Source organism: Coregonus clupeaformis, chromosome 8 (assembly GCF_020615455.1).
Source record: "Coregonus clupeaformis isolate EN_2021a chromosome 8, ASM2061545v1, whole genome shotgun sequence".
Taxonomy (NCBI): domain Eukaryota; kingdom Metazoa; phylum Chordata; class Actinopteri; order Salmoniformes; family Salmonidae; genus Coregonus; species Coregonus clupeaformis.
The window spans coordinates 8,265,565-8,284,055 of record NC_059199.1 but is presented as its reverse complement, the minus strand read 5'-3'; the positions used below and the strand labels follow the sequence as shown (position 1 = coordinate 8,284,055).

Below are 18,491 nucleotides of genomic sequence, written 5' to 3'. Positions count from 1 at the left end.
AATCACACCAACTGTTGTCACCTTCTCACCAAGCTGCTTGGCGATGGTCTTATAGCCCATTCCAGCCTTGTGTAGGTCTACAATCTTTGGTCTTGGCCATGGTGGAGAGTTTGGAATCTGATTGATTGCTTCTGTGGACAGGTGTCTTTTATACAGGTAACAAGCTGAGATTAGGAGCAGTGCTCCTAATCTCAGCTCGTTACCTGTATAAAAGACACCTGGGAGCCAGAAATCTTTCTGATTGAGAGGGGGTCAAATACTTATTTCCCTCATTAAAATGCAAATCAATTTATAACATTTTTGACATGCGTTTTTCTGGATTTTTTTGTTGTTATACTGTCTCTCACTGTTCAAATAAACCTACCATTAAAATTATAGACTGATAATTTCTTTGTCAGTGGGCAAACGTACAAAATCAGCAGGGGATCAAATACTTTTTTCCCTCACTGTAAGTGCCTTTGAACGGGGTATGGTAGTAGGTGCCAGGCACACTGGTTTGAGTGTGTCAAGAACTGCAACGCTGCTGGGTTTTTCACGCTCAACAGTTTCCCGTGTGTATCAAGAATGGTCCACCATCCAAAGGACATCCAGCCAATTTGACACAACTGTGGGAAGCATTGGAGTCGAAATGGGCCAGCATCCCTTTGAAACGCTTTCGACTCCTTGTAGAGTCCATGCTCCAATGAAATGAGGCTGTTCTGAGGGCCAAAGGGGGTCCAACAAAATATTAGGAATGGTTTGTACACTCAGTGTATATGTTCCTGTGTCTAAAGCTCTTTCCATTACGGTAATCTGTTAAATTATTGTACTGTAATCTGTTGAGGCACTTCTGTGTATAGACCGCTGCCTTTTACTGAGATGAGAGTAGGTGGAGATGGGTACACCACACACACACACAAACACGGCAATGTATGCTTGCACACACTATACAAATATACAAATATACAAACACACACACACGTACTCAGATGATTTCTATCCGATGGCTTTCTGTTTTTTACCAGTCCATTTCACTCTATTGTCTCATCATTGAGTTGCTGCCTGTGGTTGTAATTGAACAGGCTGTGTGCAGCCCTCATTATCTGCCAGTAAGACACAGACCAATATGAATAATGTATCCTTCCTTTGTTTCTAAAGAGGAGAGATCAAATAAAGAAGGGCGGGATACTCAGAAAGACGAGGTCGGCCCTGGCTTTGATCCTCACCTCAAAACGACTTCAATACTGGTCCCACTGAAAAGTGAGACTAAGGGGCACACAGGGTGTGTGTGGGTGGGTGTGTTCTCGTACACTTTATATACAAAAGTATGTGGACACCCCTTCAAATTAGTGGATTCGGCTATTTCAGCCACACCCGTTGCTGACAGGTGTATAACATTGAGCACACCGCCATGCAATCTCCATAGACAAACATTGGCAGTAGAATGGCCTTACTGAAGAGCTCAGTGACTTTCTAGGAGCAACAACGGCTCAGAAGGGGTAGGCCACACAAGCTCACAGAATGGGACCGTTGAGTACTGAAGCGCGTAGCGCATAAAAATAGTCGGTCCTCGGTTGCAACACTCACTACCGAGTTCCAAACTGCCTCTGGAATCAACGTCAGCACAATAACTGTTAGTCGGGAGCTTCATGAAATTAGTTTCCATTGTCAAGCAGCCGCACACAAGCCTACGCTCACCATGCGCAATGCCTGCACAGGCCTGCACAGAGCACTGACCTCAACCTCATCGAACACCTTTGGGATGAATTGGAATGGCAGCTGTGAGCCAGGCCTAATCCCCCAACATCAGTGCCCAACCTCACTAATGCTCTTGTGGCTGAATGGAAGCAAGTCCCCACAGCAATGTTCCAACATCTAGTGGAAAGCCTTCCCAGAAGAGTGGAGGCTGTTATAGCAGCAAAGGGGGGACCAACTCCATATTAATGCCCATGATTTTGGAATGAGATGTTCGACGAGCAGGTGTCCACATACTTTTGGTCATGCAGCAGGCGGCAGGTAGCCTAGAGGTTAAGAGCGTTGGGCCAGTAACCAAAAGGTTGCTGGTTCAAATCCCCGAGCCGACAAGGTGAAAAATCTGTCGATGTGCCCTTGAGCAAGGCACTTAACCCTAATTGCTCCTGTAAGACACTCATTTCTTAAATAAATGTTGTGTATGTGTTTGATAGAAAGGAAGAGTATTTGTGAGGGGGTTAGGTGACGAGGTCTTGGAAGAGATTAGAAGTGAAAGAATGAGGAGACAGAAATTCAGAATTGACATGGATCGACATGGGAGAGTGAAATAGAGGTTTAGAAAGAAAGAGAATTGCACATATTGAAACATGGCTCAACTGATGGACTTAAAATACATGGCAATGAAAATAAAATTAATGTCTACTGACTATTTGCTGCTCAACAAAATATTGATTGTGGGAATGATGTAAGGCTTCAACCATAATGGTCTTTGACTGACAATGAGCTGCATGTAAGTGTTCCTTTAGTGGTTTGAGTGGCAGCTAATTTTGCCTTACCTCGTTAATGACTTCTTAATTATAGCTTGACGAGTGGGCGGAGCTTTCGGAGCATCACTGGGAAGAAGGCACATTTCTCTGGTCACTTCAGGTTATGTGGTCAAGGAAGTATTTCTCATAGAATGTCTTATAGAATGTGGAAATATATTTTTACAGTGTTCATGGTCAGTGTTCCAACAATACATGTACTGGATATTATTGAGTCAGAAACAAAAGTTCTGAGCAGGGCAGAGTCTGAGGCTGAGAGGGAGAGAATATCTCCACCCACCCTCCAGCCATCAATAAATACAAAGATGTATCTTCTTCCAGATCTGTATGGAGACCAACTCCACTCACTGCTAACATCATATAACTTTTATGACTTCGATGAAGTCGTCCCAGACAGAACTTTGATAAATACATTTAATTATTGATTTTCTTCTTTCCCTTTCACCCTCTTTTTTTCCCCTCTGTCTGTCCTTTCCCCTTCTCTCTTTTTCTCACTAGCACCCTCTCTGGTGAGTGAGTTGCGTGCGGAGAAGATTGAGCAGCGAAGCCTCACCCTGGTGTGGAGGGAGCCTAGCTACCCCAACAGCAGCCGCACCGAGTACGAGATCAAGTACTACGAAAAGGTAAATAAATAAGCTTTTAACTCGGTCATTCCGTCATATACGGACCACCCCATCACATTTCAACTGTCAACTCCGTCACATTTGGTCAACTCCGTCACATACGACTCTTGAAAAACTCCACTCCGTCACACTTGCAACTCCATCGCGTTAATCTCAAGTCCACTCTTTCACGCATTCAACTACTCTATTCCGTCGCACTCCCTCTCAACTAAACTCGGTCACACTCTCAACTTATCTCTTGGCGCACTCCCTCTTTCAAGTCTTCTCTCTTTCTGTTACGTTCTTGCCATCACATTATCTCCCTCATTCACATCCCATCCATCTCTCAATTCCACCATGTCCACTATCAATGGTCTCCACAGGGACTGTCATTACGCCTGTCAATTGATCTCTTCTCTCCACACGTATGACAGCATTAAAGCGCACCTCCAAATCCTCATTACCGCACGATGACAAGCAAACAGGGGCACACACACTCTCACACACATTCAAAGACACACATGCAAATCATAGAGCTTTGGCTACCTTAAAGCTTTATGTTGGATATTGGTGAGTTTTGTCTTCATATGTTGCTTTGATGCTGAAGGTTTAGCAGTGAGATGCCACGCGTTAACCTTTAGAATCAAAGCCATTTTAAAGTCTGCTTTAAAATAAAGCCTATGTAAAAAATATATATATATACACTACCAGTCAAAAGTTTTAGAACACCTACTAATTCAAGGGTTTTTCTTTATTTTTACTATTTTCTACATTGTAGAATAATAGTGAAGACATCAAAACTATGAAATAACACATATGAAATCATGTATTAACCAAAATAGCCACCCTTTGCCTTGATGACAGCTTTGCACACTCTTGGCATTCTCTCAACCAGCTTCACCTGGAATGCTTTTCCAACAGTCTTGAAGGAGTTCCCACATATGCTGAGCACTTGTTGGCTGCTTTTCCTTCACTCTGTGGTCCGACTCATCCCAAACCATCTCAATTTGGTTAAGGTCGGGGGATTGTGGAGGCCAGGTCATCTGATGCAGCACTCCATCACTCTCCTTCTTGGTAAAATAGCCCTTACACAGCCTGGAGGTGTGTTGAGTCATTGTCCTGTTGAAAAACAAATGATAGTCCCACTAAGCCCAAACCAGATGGGATGGCGTATCGCTGCAGAATGCTGTGGTAGCCATGCTGGTTAAGTGTGCCTTGAATTCTAAATAAATCACAGACAGTGTCACCAGCAAAGCACCCCCACACCATAACACCTCATCCTCCATGCTTTACGGTGGGAAATGCACATGCTGAGATCATCCGTTCATCCACACCACATCTCACAAAGACACGGAGGTTGGAACCAAAAATCTCCAATTTGGACTCCAGACCAAAGGACACATTTCCACCGGTCTAATGTCCAATGCTTGTATTTCTTGGCCCAAGCAAGTCTCTTCTTCTTATTGGTGTGCTTTAGTAGTGGTTTCTTTGCAGCAATTCGACCATGAAGGCCTGATTCACACAGTCTCCTCTGAACAGTTGATGTTGAGGTGTCTGTTACTTGAACTCTGTGAAGCATTTATTTGGGCTGCAATTTCTGAGGCTGGTAACTCTAATGAACTTATCCTCTGCAGCAGAGGTAACTCTGGGTCTTCCATTCCTGTAGCGGTCCTCATGAGAGCCAGTTTCATCATAGTGCTTGATGGTTTTTACGACTGCACTTTAAGACATTTTCAAAGTTCTTGAAATGTTCCGTATTGACTGACCTTCATGTCTTAAAGTAATGATGGACTGTCGATTCTCTTTGCTTATTTGAGCTGTTCTTGCCAAAAGACTTGGTCTTTTACCAAATAGGACTATCTTCTGTATACCCCCACTACATTGTCACAAACCAACTGAAAGGAAAGAAATTCCACAAATTAACTTTTAAGAAGGCACACCTGTTAATTCAAATCAAAATCAAATCCAATTTTATTTGTCACATACACGTGTTTAGCAGATGTTATAGCGGGTGTAGCGAAATGCTTGTGCTTCTAGCTCCGACAGTGCAGTAATATCTAACAATTTCACAACATACAGTGAGGGAAAAAAGTATTTGATCCCCTGCTGATTGTGTACGTTTGCTGATTGATTGCTTCTGGCTCCCAGGTATCTTTTATACAGGTAACAAACTGAGATTAGGAGCACTCCATTTAAGAATGTGCTCCTAATCTCAGCTCGTAACCTGTATAAAAGACACCTGGGAGCCAGAAGTCTTTCTGATTGAGAGGGGGTCAAATACTTATTTCCCTCATTAAAATGCAAATCAATTTATAACATTTTTGACATGCGTTTTTCTGGATTTGTTTCTTGTTATTCTGTCTCTCACTGTTCAAATAAACCTACCATTAAAATTATAGACTGATCATGTCTTTGTCAGTGGGAAAACGTACAAAATCAGCAGGGGATCAAATACTTTTTTGCATCACTGAATACCTAATACACACAAAACTAGTAAGGAATGGAATTTAAGAAAATATACATATATGGACAAGCAATGACAGAGCGGCATGGACTAAGATACAGTAGAATATTATAGAATAGAATGCAGTATATACATATGAGATGAGTAGTGCAAGAAATGTAAACATTATTAAAGTGACTAGTGTTACATTTCTTAAAGTGGCCAGTGATTTCAATAGGCAGCAGCAGCCTCTAATGTGCTAGTGATGGCTATTTTAACAGTCTGATGGCCTTGAGATAGAAGCTGTTTTTCATTCTCTCGGTCCCAGCTTTGTTGCACCTGTACTGACCTCGCCTTCTGGATGATAGCGGGGTGAACAGGCAGTGGCTCGGGTGGTTGATGTCCTTGATGATCTTTTTGGCCTTCCTGTGACATCGGGTGCTGTATGTGTCTTGGAGGGCGGGTAGTTTGCCCCCGATAATGCGCACCACCCTCTGGAGAGCCCTGCGGTTGCGGGCGGTGCAGTTGCCATACCAGGTGGTGATACAGCCCGACAGGATGCTCTCAATTGTGTATCTGTAAAAGTTTGTGAGGGTGCCAAGCCGAATTTCTTCAGCCTCCTGAGGTTGAAGAGGCTCTGTTGCGCCTTCTTCACCACATCAGCGAAGTGGAGACGTTGTTTCCTACCTTCACCACCTGGGGGCGGCCCGTCAGGAAGTTCAGGACCCAGTAGCACAGGGCGGGGTTCAGACCCAGGGCCTCGTGCTTGATGATGAGCTTGGAGGGTACTATGGTGTTGAATGCTGAGCTATAGTCAATGAACAGCATTCTTACATAGGTATTCCTCTTGTCCAGATGGGATAGGGCAGTGTGCATTGTGATGGCGATTGCATCGTCTGTGGATCTATTGGGGCGGTAAGCAAATTGAAGTGGGTCTAGGGTGACAGGTAAGGTAGAGGTGATATGATCCTTGACTAGTCTTTCAAAGCACTTCATGATGACAGAGATTAGTGCTACAGGGCGATAGTCATTTAGTTCAGTTACCTTTGCTTTCTTGGGTACAGGAACAATGGTGGCCATCTTGAAGCATTTGGGAACAGTAGACTGGGAAAGGGAGAGATTGAATATGTCCATAAACACACCAGCCAGCTGGTCTGCACATTGAAATGTATTCCAGTTGACTACCTCATGAAACTGGTTGAGAGAATGCCAAGAGTGTGCAAAGCTGTCATCAAGGCAAAGGGTGGCTATTTGAAGAATCTCAAATATATAATATATTTTGATTTGTTGAACATAGTTTTGATGTCTTCACTATTATTCTACAATGTAGAAAATAGTAAAAATAAAGAAAAATCCTTGAATTTGTAGGTGTTCTAAAACTTTTGACCGGTAGTGTGTGTATATATATATATATATATATATATATATATATATATATATATATATATATATATATATTTTTTTTTTTACATAGGCTTTATTTTAAAGCAGACATTAAAATGGCTTTGATTCTAAAGGTTAATGCGTGGCAGTGAGATGCCACGCTTAAACCTTCAGCATCAAAGCAACATATGACGAGAAAACTCACCAATATCCAACAATAAAGCTTTAAGGTAGCGAAAGCCCTATGATTTGCATGCATGTCTTTGAATGTGTGTGACGGTGTGTGTGCCCCTGTTTGCTTGTCATCATGCGGTAATGAGGATTTGGAGGTGCGTTTTATTGTCACATACACCGGATAGGTGCAGTAAAATGTGTTGTTTTACAGGGTCAGCCATAGTAGTACGGCGCCCCTGGAGCAAATTAGGGTTAAGTGCCTTGCTCAAGGGCACTGGCCCAACGCTCTCTGGGTGATCTTATGACATGCATTGACCCCACTCAGAATCAACAAAGGGAGGGAAAGTGAACGGTTGAAATGGTTAATTAAAATATAATAATATATGCCATTTTATCCAAAGCGACATGCAGTCATGCGTGCATCCAATTTATGTACAGGTGGTCCCGGGAATCAAACCCACTATCCTGGAGTTGGAAGCGCCATGCTCTACCAACTGAGCTACAGAGGACCACGTAAACAAATAATAACGTGTCTTGCAACAGAGAGTATACCCGCTTGGTGCTCTCAGCAATGTTTCGACATATGTCTTTCCAACTTTCTTTCTTGCCACACTCTCTCCTTCCTCATTCAGGAACAGAAGGACAAGAGCTACTCAACGGTCAAGACTGCTGCCACCCGCATCAGTGTCAACAACCTCAAACCTGGCACCACCTACGTCTTCCTCATCCGTCCCTTCTCCACCCCGGCCCCCTCCTCCTCCCTCCTCTCCGCCTCCTCCTCCTCCTCTTCCTCCTCCCCCTCTCCCATCGACTACGGAGGCTACAGCGCTCCCCTGGAGCTACAGACGCTTGGCGAATGTGAGTATGGCCATTCCTCCCTCCCTTTCCTCGACTATCTCGTTCCAACGCCGCGAGGCAGCTTAGGATATGGCCGTGTAGGCGTCCGGCCAGCCCACACAATGAGGCCTCGTGTTTGCTAAAGACTGAGGTGTGCGTGTGGAGGGCGGGTACGTGCAAGGCTCCAGGATTTTGAAATCAAGCTGTGAAATGTCTATTTCTTTGCTCTGCGATAGGGAGTCCCTTTATTGTCATCTGTTTGTGTGTTTCAGTGTGTGAGAGTTTGTGTGTTTGTGTCCTTTTGTGTGTGTGTGTGTGTGTGTATTCTCCCATGTGCCTGCTCTTAAACGATATGTGTGTGTCCGTTCCCATCCACAGTGGCGCTGGCGTCCAGTGAGCAGAACCCAGTGATCATCATAGTGGTGGTGTCTGTGGCCGCCCTCATCATGCTACTCTCTATGGGAGTGGGCTTGCTCCTCTGGAGAAGGTACACACACACACACACACACACACACAGACAATATGCACAAACACACACACATACAGGCACACAATCATACAGATATACACAACATGCACGTACACACACACACACACACACACACACACACACAAACCAACAATTACATCTGAAGAAAGTACACACACACACACACATAATATGCATGCACACACACACACACACACAGCACACACACACACACGCACACAGATATACACAACATGCACGTGCACACACACATAATATGCACACACACAAACACAACACACACAGCACACACACATAATATGCACACACGAACAGACTTCTAAACCCACACACACTGTCACTGCTCATGCCACTCCATCATAATCCTGATTTCAATAATCCAATGACTAGAAGCACTCTGCCTCAAAGCATGTAATCACATTGAGAAGAGCTTTAATGCATGTTCAATCAGCTCTGCTCAGAGCCACTGTAATATAGAGCATTAACAAGGAACATTAGACGAGCTATTGTCACTGCTGGGGCAGCCATGCTAAACGGTTGCATCGTTAACTCGGAACATTTTCATGATTTCAATTCGACCTATCCTCTTAGGGTAACATACAGTATACAGCCATTTCAATAGAACTTTATAATTCAACCATAGTTTGCTGTACATTATTTACAGTTGTCGTGCACAATTTAGTACTTTGGTTACCAATGGTTACCAATGTAGTAACTACATGACATAAGGGCAACTCCATGTTGTTGGCAAGAAGTTTTGCCAGAAACTTTGACATCTGTTCAAGTCTATAGAAAAACCCAACTCACACGCCCACACACATGCTCCAGTGTGTTGGCATGCAGAACCACACTCCCACAGTCGCACACAATTACACACACAAACACACACGGCCGCAATCAGATCTCACATTTACATTTGACCCATTTGGTTGACACTCTTATACAGAGCCATTCACAGTCGGTGCATTTAAAATGGCGGCTGAACCATCACATAATGTTAGTCTTCTCAATAAGATAGGAACATTTGATATACACACACACACACACACACACACACTTACTGCACTCTCTCCCTCACACACACACACACACACAGCAGTGCACACACACACTCAGTCGCTGACCTATCACCCTGATCTGATAGCATAGCTCCTTTCAGACAGTATATTTGTGTGGAGGAGATCTCTGATTATACCAACCCTCTATGTTTATCCTGTTCCACATTGATCTGGGAGATGGGAATGGATTAGATGGAGGGAGTGTGAAATGTCTTCCATTCATTCACACCAACACAATACGCTGAGGACGCACAGGAACTGTCAATCGCACGCACACGCGCACGCTTATTGCGCATACTCATGCACACACTCACCCATACACGCGCACACACACAGGGATAAGTTGCACACACGGGCACAATTACACCCATACACACTCACATAGATACATACTGTACATTCAGCTCACATGCCTACATACACACAGACACGTTCAAGGACACAATCCTGTGGACACGACGCTATGTCCAGGATCCCTACCAGCGTGAACCAATCGACCTTCATTGAGAATGGATCTATTCTAAACTATTCATCCAGAATGCTTGCATCATTCATCAGTCTATGAGAATATGGCCATTAGCCATCTCTTTAGATCTCTACCACAGACAAAGACAAATAGGTTGATACCTCAATTACCATGCTTCCTTGTTTGCAAATATGGCCGACCCCCGATATCCCCACGGGGCTACAATTGCAGATGATCTGCTCACTGAGACGGGCACACGTACACGCATGCACACACACACACACACAAATGTATGCACACACACACACAAACACACTCTGTCTGTCCACATAGATTATGTCCACTTGAATGAAATGGCCCTGTCAGATCAAGCAGTTTTAAATTGTGTTTGGGGTCGGCTAGATGTGTTTTGCCTAGGGGTCATATACATGAATATCCTCCATCCCTCCTCCACACTCTCCCTCCTCCCCCCTTCCTCTTAGAGACCGAGTTACGAGTTATGGACACATTACTGGAACACACACACATGCAGACACACGCACACACACATAGTGTGAGAGGGAGATTTTGTCATAGTCATGCACACAGCAACACTGATAGTGATTGCCATACTGCATATAAAAACAAACACTCTCCTACTTTAGTTTAGATAAGCATGAACAGACCGATGTATCACACACAATACGTTCCTGCTTGACAGAGTTTGATAGTGCCAAGGTTACAGGGCAGCAGTAGCCCCTAATCTCTCCAGGAAGTTCAGGCTTGGCTGGTCAGAGCACTGATTGTTTACCCTCTGCTGCCTCCGGACAGACACTGTTGGTCATACGGTCAGCGGAGAGGGGGATGGAGGGAGAAAAATAAAGAAATTGTATGAAGAAAATAAAGAAAGATTGGCAGAAGTGGAAGGCCATTGCGTAAGTGCGTGGAGTGTGTCACAATCATAGGAGGGGTGGATGAGATGGAAATAAGGAAGGAAGGAAGGAAGGAAGGAAGGAAGGAAGGAAGGAAGGAAGGAAGGAAGGAAGGAAGGAAGGAAGGAAGGAAGGAAGGAAGGAAGGAAGGAAGGAAGGAAGGAAGGAAGGAAGGAAGGAGTCCCTTGTCTCGCTTGTTGCTCGCCTGGTACACACCAGTGCTTTCCAATCAGTGTTCTCCTCCAATGGAAAGCAAGCTCCTCCATTTTGGATCTGCCCCCTGTGCTCCACTACTTTTCTATTTCGCCTTTTTGTTTTGCTCACTTCCTCCTTGCACACCTGACCTATAGTGCCCTATGTCCCTCATTCCCTCAGCCTAGCTCCCCCCTTTCTCTTTTATATCAGTACATGTGAGGCTCTATGCTCTTCACAAGGTGAATCCCAATACTCTAAAATGGCCTCCTTTACAGAGTTTGGCAGAATTTCCCATATGTTGGCAGACATAGCAGTCTAATGTGCTACTCACTGGAAGAGATAAATAAGGTATTTTTTACAATTAAATTATGTTTGCCAAACTCTTCGGTATATCTATGCTCTGGGTGAAAGAACCATGCATACCTTTTGGGTTACATCCAGCCTGTCCTATTACATCAAATGGAAAGGAAGCCATTTCAGAGAATTGGGGCACACAACCTGTCCTGTAGCCAATGAGGAGAGAGGATGTGACTTAGCCCTGCCCCCTCCCCTTCTTCTCTTCTACCCAGCAGTCTCTCGTCCAGCTCCTCCAACATAGCTCCTACTAGCGTGGTGCTGCTCTCCACCTCCTTCTCCACTCTTCCTCCTACTCCTCTTCCTCCTCTTTCTCCCTACACGCAGCTGTCAACCCCCAGGTACAGGCATGTCTGCACTCCTCCCCTGCTCCTCCCTCCTTACTGTCTTCCCTTTATTTTGACCATTCTTCCTCTCGTTCTCCCTCGTCCTTTTCCTGCCTGACCCAGTCCAAATCCCCCGCCCCAGTCTAGACAGAGAGATGATGACACAATGAAGCTGCCCCCTCCTCTCCTTGAGTGTGTACTAAACAGGGCTCATCTGGAAAAGAAGCCTTGGTCTCGGCATCGATTCCCTGTCAAAATAAAGGTTAAATAATACAATAAAATAGACCTTGGGCCTGGTTCCATTCGGACCCCTAGCCCCTTCCCATTTGGAGTTCACAGATGAAAATGTATACAGTATAGTGGAGGCTCCACTTGACCTATTGGAGGGCTAGGTGGAGCTTATACCTGTCCGTGCTTTCAGACCTGTGAAAGCTGCAGGGATAGTGGCTAGGGGCTGAAATGGAACCAGGCCGTTGTATGCCTTTTGCACTCTTGCCCTCTCTCTCTCTGCATGTCTGCTGGTTGGTCCTTACAGATTGGCCCTATAGGCTTGTTGTCTTATTTTGCCCCACTCCTCTCTCCTCTCTCTCTCTCTGGCCCTGCTGGTTAAGAGTCTGTATGTGTTAGCCTCCCCCCCCCCACCCCGCCCAAACCTGTCTTTCCCATCCCACCGTGTGCATGCACTGGTGATACGGCTTGACGTGCGCATTAACACACATGAACAGACACAAACAAAGATGCGCACACAGACTAGGCGTGCACACACACATGGACAGACAGCCAGACACACACGCACATACACGGACATGCATTCACACAACAGACATACTGTACACACTAATGCATAGTTGCGATCACACAAAATCAATGACAGACTCTTGTATAGTGTACATCACAGGTGGCTGGTGGCACCTTAAATAGGGAGGATGGGCTCGTAGTAATGGCTTGAATGGAATGGTAGGTGTTTGATACCATTCCATTCACTCCATTCAAGGCATTATTATGATATGTCCTCCCCTCACCAGCCTCCTGTGTTTATTATGTATGTATGCACATATTTAGCCTTTAGCTCTACTTAGCCCTGTGCCTTTCTTTTGTTTCAAACTGGTTGTGAATTATGGACCACTCAATCTCTGACTGCTTCCCTTAGACTCTAACACTTCATCATGGCACCTGTCCTCATCTCAATCCCTTATTATCCCCATGTGCATGGTGGCCAAACAGAATGCCTGGCTCTGGCTGTCCCCATTTAGTTCTTAATCTTACACTTTGGTGGTCTTAAGAGGAAGGCCCTGAACTCTCTGTCTACAGTTGGAAAGCCCCACCAATTAGACAACCTCTCCACTTTACTACTTTCGGACCCCCTGTGGAGGCACAGGATGAGCTATGAAAGAGGAAGTGTGTACAGCCCATTAGAACAGTTGGAAGTGCGTGTGTTTGGGGGTTAGGGTGGGGAAGGGGGGGGTTTATGCAGAAGTGCGTGCATGTTGAAATGTGCAAACTATGGGTGTTTGCCCGTGTGTGTCCACTCAAACAAAGCAGGTTTGATTTCCACAGTAGATGCCCAGTTTCAGAAGTGAGTTTTATCCAGCCAGTTCCACTGAACAACAGGGGGGCTCTATCAATGATCCAAGTTCTAATTCACTCATGTCCAGAAACCTATTGTTCTCATTTCCAAGAGGAATTGAAGACTTGTATCAATCTATTTTTATATAGCTAGTGATGTTTTACATCTGTGTGGCTTTGTTTGTTCCCTCCCTGCAGACAATGTGGATACAGCAAGGCCAGTCAAGAGGGAGACGAAGAACTCTACTTCCAATGTGAGTAACTGTGGCGACACACGCTCTCCCTCTGTGTGTGTGTGTGTGTGTGTGTGTGTGTGTGTGTGTGTGTTGAGTCTGCACTCTATGGATGGAGGAGGAATCTGTTAGTGTGCGTGCGTGTGTGTGACAGAGAGAGATTACTTGTGAAGTATTAACTTGTGCGTGGCCGTTCATTCTTAATTCCGTGTGCGTGTTTAGGCTACACTGAGCACACTGATACAGTCCATTAGATGGTGTCTGAGGCAGAATGTGATGGAGAGAGATTGAAATTAATAGGGAGAGAGAGATGGAGGAAGAGGGGTGGATGAGATGGAGGAAGAGGGGTGGATGAGATGGAGGAAGAGGGGTGGATGAGATGGAGGAAGAGGGGTGGATGAGATGGAGGAAGAGGGGTGGATGAGATGGAGGAAGAGGGGTGGATGAGATGGAGGAAGAGGGGTGGATGAGATGGAGGAAGAGGGGTGGATGAGATGGGGAGAAGGGAATAGATAGATGGAACAAAGACATGAAGTAGAAATAAGAAGACAGATAGTGGGCCAGCCAGATTATTTGCCGTCCCCCGAGTAGGAAGGATTTTAATGTTTGTCGTAAACTTTTTGAGTTGCCTGTGTCTCTGTTTTTCCATCAACCTTTTTGAAGGGCTTTGTTTGACAGATTGTGGGTGGTTTGACATTTTTCCTGTGTGTGTGTGTGTGTGTGTGTGTGTGTGTGTGTGTGTGTCTGTGTGCTGGGAATTAAATATGCCCCAAAAAAGACACTTAAACAGCTGATGAGCTCACACACACAAACACACTCTTTCTCTCAGACGTGCACAAATGCAGACAGACATCTACACACACTCGGTGGGTCTACATACATCTCTTCTTATGTCTCTCTGTGTGTGTGTGTGTGTGTGCCTTCATGCGTGTGTGTCTCTCATGCAATCATGCAGTGTTAATATCCATTAATTTCCCCTCAATCGCTTGTGGCAAAGACACGGTTAACCCTGAAACTAATCAGCCACACAAAAAGCCCAAGCAGAGAGGGAGAGAGAGGGAGAGGAGGGGGGAGGGGAGAGGGCGGGAGGGAGAGAGGGAGAGGAGGGGAGGGAGAGGGCGGGAGGGAGAGAGGGAGAGGGGGGGAGAGGAGGAGGGGGGAGGGAGAGGGAGGGAGGGAGGGAGGGAGAGGGGAGGGAGGGAGGCGAGGGGAGGGAGGGAGAGAGGGAGGCGAGGGGAGAGAGGGAGAGGAGGGCGAGGGGGAGGGAGGGAGGGAGGGGAGGAGGAGGAAGGGAGAGCGGGAGGGGGAGGGAGAGGGCGGGGGAGGGAGGGAGGGAGGGGGGGGGGAGGGAGGGAGAGCGGGAGAGGGAGGGAGGGAGAGAGGGGGTGAGGGAGAGAGGGGGTGAGGGAGAGAGGGGGAGGGAAGGAGAGAGAGAGGGAAGGAGAGAGAGAGGGAGGGGGGGGGCGAGGGAGAGGGGGGAGGCGAGGGGAGGGAGGGAGGGCGGGAGGAGAGGGAGGGAGGGAGGGAGAGGGAGGGAGGGCGAGGGGAGGGAGGGAGAGGGGGAGGGAGGGGGAGGGGGAGGGAGGGAGAGCGGGAGAGGGAGGGAGAGCGGGAGAGGGAGGGAGGGAGAGAGGGGGTGAGGGGGAGAGCGGGAGAGGGAGGGAGGGAGAGAGGGGGTGAGGGAGAGAGGGGAGGGAGGGAGAGAGGGAGGGGAGAGGGCGAGGGAGAGGGGGAGGGAGGAGGGAGAGCGGGAGAGGGAGGGAGGGGGGTGAGGGAGAGAGGGAGAGAGGGGGAGGGAGAGCGAGAGAGGGAGAGCGGGAGAGGGAGGGAGGGAGGGGGAGAGCGGGAGAGGGAGAGGGGAGAGAGGGAGAGCGGGAGAGGGAGGGAGAGCGAGAGAGGGAGAGCGGGAGAGGGAGGGAGAGCGAAAGAGGGAGAGCGAGAGAGGGAGAGCGGGGGAGGGAGGGAGAGCGGGAGAGGGAGGGAGGGGTGAGGGAGAGAGCGGGAGAGGGAGAGGGGGAGGGAGGGAGGGAGAGCGGGAGAGGGAGGGAGAGGGAGAGCGGGAGAGGGAGGGAGAGGGAGAGGGAGAGAGGGAGAGGGAGGGAGAGCGAGGGAGAGGGAGGGAGGGAGAGCGAGAGAGGGGAGGGAGAGGGAGAGCGGGAGAGGGAGAGAGGGAGAGGGAGGGAGAGCGAGGGAGAGGGAGGGAGGGAGAGCGAGAGAGGGAGAGCGAGGGAGGGAGAGGGAGGGAGAGAGGGAGAAGTAATAACTCCTCCACTGAGCTGTTGTGTGGTTAAAAAACCCATTGCTCTGGAAAAGAGGGTCTTCGATCCTTCCACTCAGCACTGGCCAGCTGGAATGGAGAAGCTTTAATTTGCTCTGCAATCAGACTTTATTTATTTGTGTGTGTGTGTGTGTGTGTGTGTGTGTGTGTGTGTGTGTGTGTGTGTGTGTTAAGTGATCAATAAGCCGTTATGAGACAGTGAGTCGAGACCTGGTCGATTTAGAGTTGTAATCACATTTCAGAACCAGTCTGGCCCAAAGGCTTCTGGGAAGGCCCGGCTTCTTAGGTAGAAGTAGGGCCTAAGTACCACTGGTTTTGAATCCTCCGAATAATTAAATAGTGATTAGAAGTCCGATTTGAGGAGGTTTATCCTGTTCTTAGATCTGTTTCTAAGGGTAACTTCAACCCAGAACTAGTCTTGTACCGGGGGTTGACTGCGTAAGTGGTCAAAGGTTAGGTATTGGCTAGAGTGTAAATGTATTGGTCAAGGGTTATGGGCCACCTAGTAGTTAAAGGCTTAGGTGCTAGTCAGGGTTGAATAGGGTTTAGTGACTAGTAATGGACTTAGGGTAGAGAACAATTTATCACTAGTGACAAAAAGTCACTGAGCCTCACCATTTACACAAGGTACTTTACCCTACAAGGGAGCATGTACAGATCAAATCATTTTAACTTTACACCTTTCATAATGGATTACAGGTTAGAAAGCAAGAGTTCACACTTATGATGTGATTTATTTGGCGTGCCTTAAATACGGTTTTGTGATTCACAAATAGGACTAGCTTGTAGTTTCTGTGGTGGTGTGGTAGATTGTGCAGGTTGTAATATTGTGTGACTGTCTGTGTTTCACAGTTAAGATCCCGACCCGGAGGACCTACATAGACCCAGAGACATGTGAGGACCTGGTGCAGGCTGTCCTCGCCTTTGCCAAAGAGCTGGACAACTCCAGCATCAAGATAGAGAGAATCGTCCACACAGGTACTGAGACAGTGCTTTAACTTTCATATACTCTCATATTCTCTTTCTTTGTGCTGTCTTTTTCTTTGCCAATTTTCATTCCTCTATCTCCCCTCCCTGTTTGCCCTGTCTTTGTCTCCTTTTTTCCGCTCTCTCTCTCTCTCTCTCTCTCTCTCTCTCTCTCTCTCTCTCTCTCTCTCTCTCTCTCTCTCATCTCTCTCCTCATATCTCTCTCTCTCTCTCCTCATCTCTCTCTCTCTCTCCTCATCTCTCTCGCCTCATCTCTCTCTCTCTCTCCTCATCTGTCTCTCTCCTCATATCGCTCTCTCTCTCCTCATCTATCTCTCTCTCTCTCTCCTCATCTCTCTCTCTCTCTCTCTCTCCTCATCTCTCTCTCTCTCCTCATCTCTCTCTCTCTCCTCATCTCTCTCTCTCCTCATCTATCTCTCTCTCCTCATCTCTCTCTTTCCTCATCTCTCTCTCTCTCTCCTCATCTCTCTCTCTTGCTCTCTCTCTCTCTGCCTCTCTCAATTCAATTCAATTTCAATTTAAGGGCTTTATTGGCATGGGAAACGTGTGTTAACATTGCCAAAGCAAGTGAAGTAGATAGTAAACAAAAGTGAAATAAACAATAAATATTAACAGTAAACATTACACTCAGAAGTTTCAAAAGAATAAAGACATTTCAAATGTCATATTATGTATATATACAGTGTTGTAACAATGTGCAAATAGTTAAAGTACAAATGGGAAAATAAATAAACATAAATATGGGTTGTATTTACAATGGTGTTTGTTCTTCACTGGTTGCCCTTTTCTTGTGGCAACAGGTCACAAATCTTGCAGCTGTGATGGCACACTGTGGTTTTTCACCCAGTAGATAAGGGAGTTTATCAAAATTGGGTTTGTTTTCGAATTCTTTGTGGATCGCTGTAATCTGATGGAAATATGTGTCTCTAATATGGTCATACATTTGGCAGGAGGTTAGGAAGTGCAGCTCAGTTTCCACCTCATTTTGTGGGCAGTGTGCACATAGCCTGTCTTCTCTTGAGAGCCAGGTCTGCCTACGGCGGCCTTTCTCAATAGCAAGGCTATGCTCACTGAGTCTGTACATAGTCAAAGCTTTCCTTAAGTTTGGGTCAGTCACAGTGGTCAGGTATTCTGCCACTGTGTACTCTCTGTTTAGGGCCAAATAGCATTCTAGTTTGCTCAGTTTTTTTTTGTTTGTTCTTTCCAATGTGTCAAGTAATTCTCTTTTTGTTTTCTCATGATTTGGTTGGGTCTAATTGTGTTGTTGTTGTTGTTGTTGTCCTGGGGCTGTGTGGGGTCTGTTTGTGTTTGTGAACAGAGCCCCAGGACAAGCTTACTTAGGGGACTCTTCTCCAAGTTCATCTCTCTGTAGGTGATGGCTTTGTTATGGAAGGTTTGGGAATCGCTTCCTTTTAAGTGGTTATAGAATTTAACAGCTCTTTTCTGGATTTTGATAATTAGCGGTTATTGGCTCTGCATACATTATTTGGTGTTTTACGTTGTACACAGAGGATGTTTTTGCAGAATTCTGCATGCAGAGTCTCAATTTGGTGTTTGTCCCATTTTGTGAATTCTTGGTTGGTGAGCGGACCCCAGACCTCAGAACCATAAAGGGCAATGGGTTCTATAACTGATTCAAGTATTTTTAGCCAGATCCTATGTATGTCAAATTTTATGTTCCTTTTGATGGCAT

General features: G+C 46.3%; 1 protein-coding gene across 1 annotated transcript in view; it reads left to right on the top strand.

Annotated features, from left to right (window-relative positions):
* Positions 1–18,491, top strand: part of LOC121571484 (ephrin type-A receptor 7-like) — a 160,592-nt gene that overhangs the window by 127,857 nt on the left and 14,244 nt on the right. The window contains exons 6-10 of the mRNA XM_041882969.2: positions 2,994–3,118; positions 7,730–7,955; positions 8,313–8,421; positions 13,499–13,554; positions 16,664–16,789. Coding sequence (XP_041738903.2) covers positions 2,994–3,118; positions 7,730–7,955; positions 8,313–8,421; positions 13,499–13,554; positions 16,664–16,789 — 642 coding nt within the window. The remainder of the gene's footprint in view (positions 1–2,993; positions 3,119–7,729; positions 7,956–8,312; positions 8,422–13,498; positions 13,555–16,663; positions 16,790–18,491) is intronic.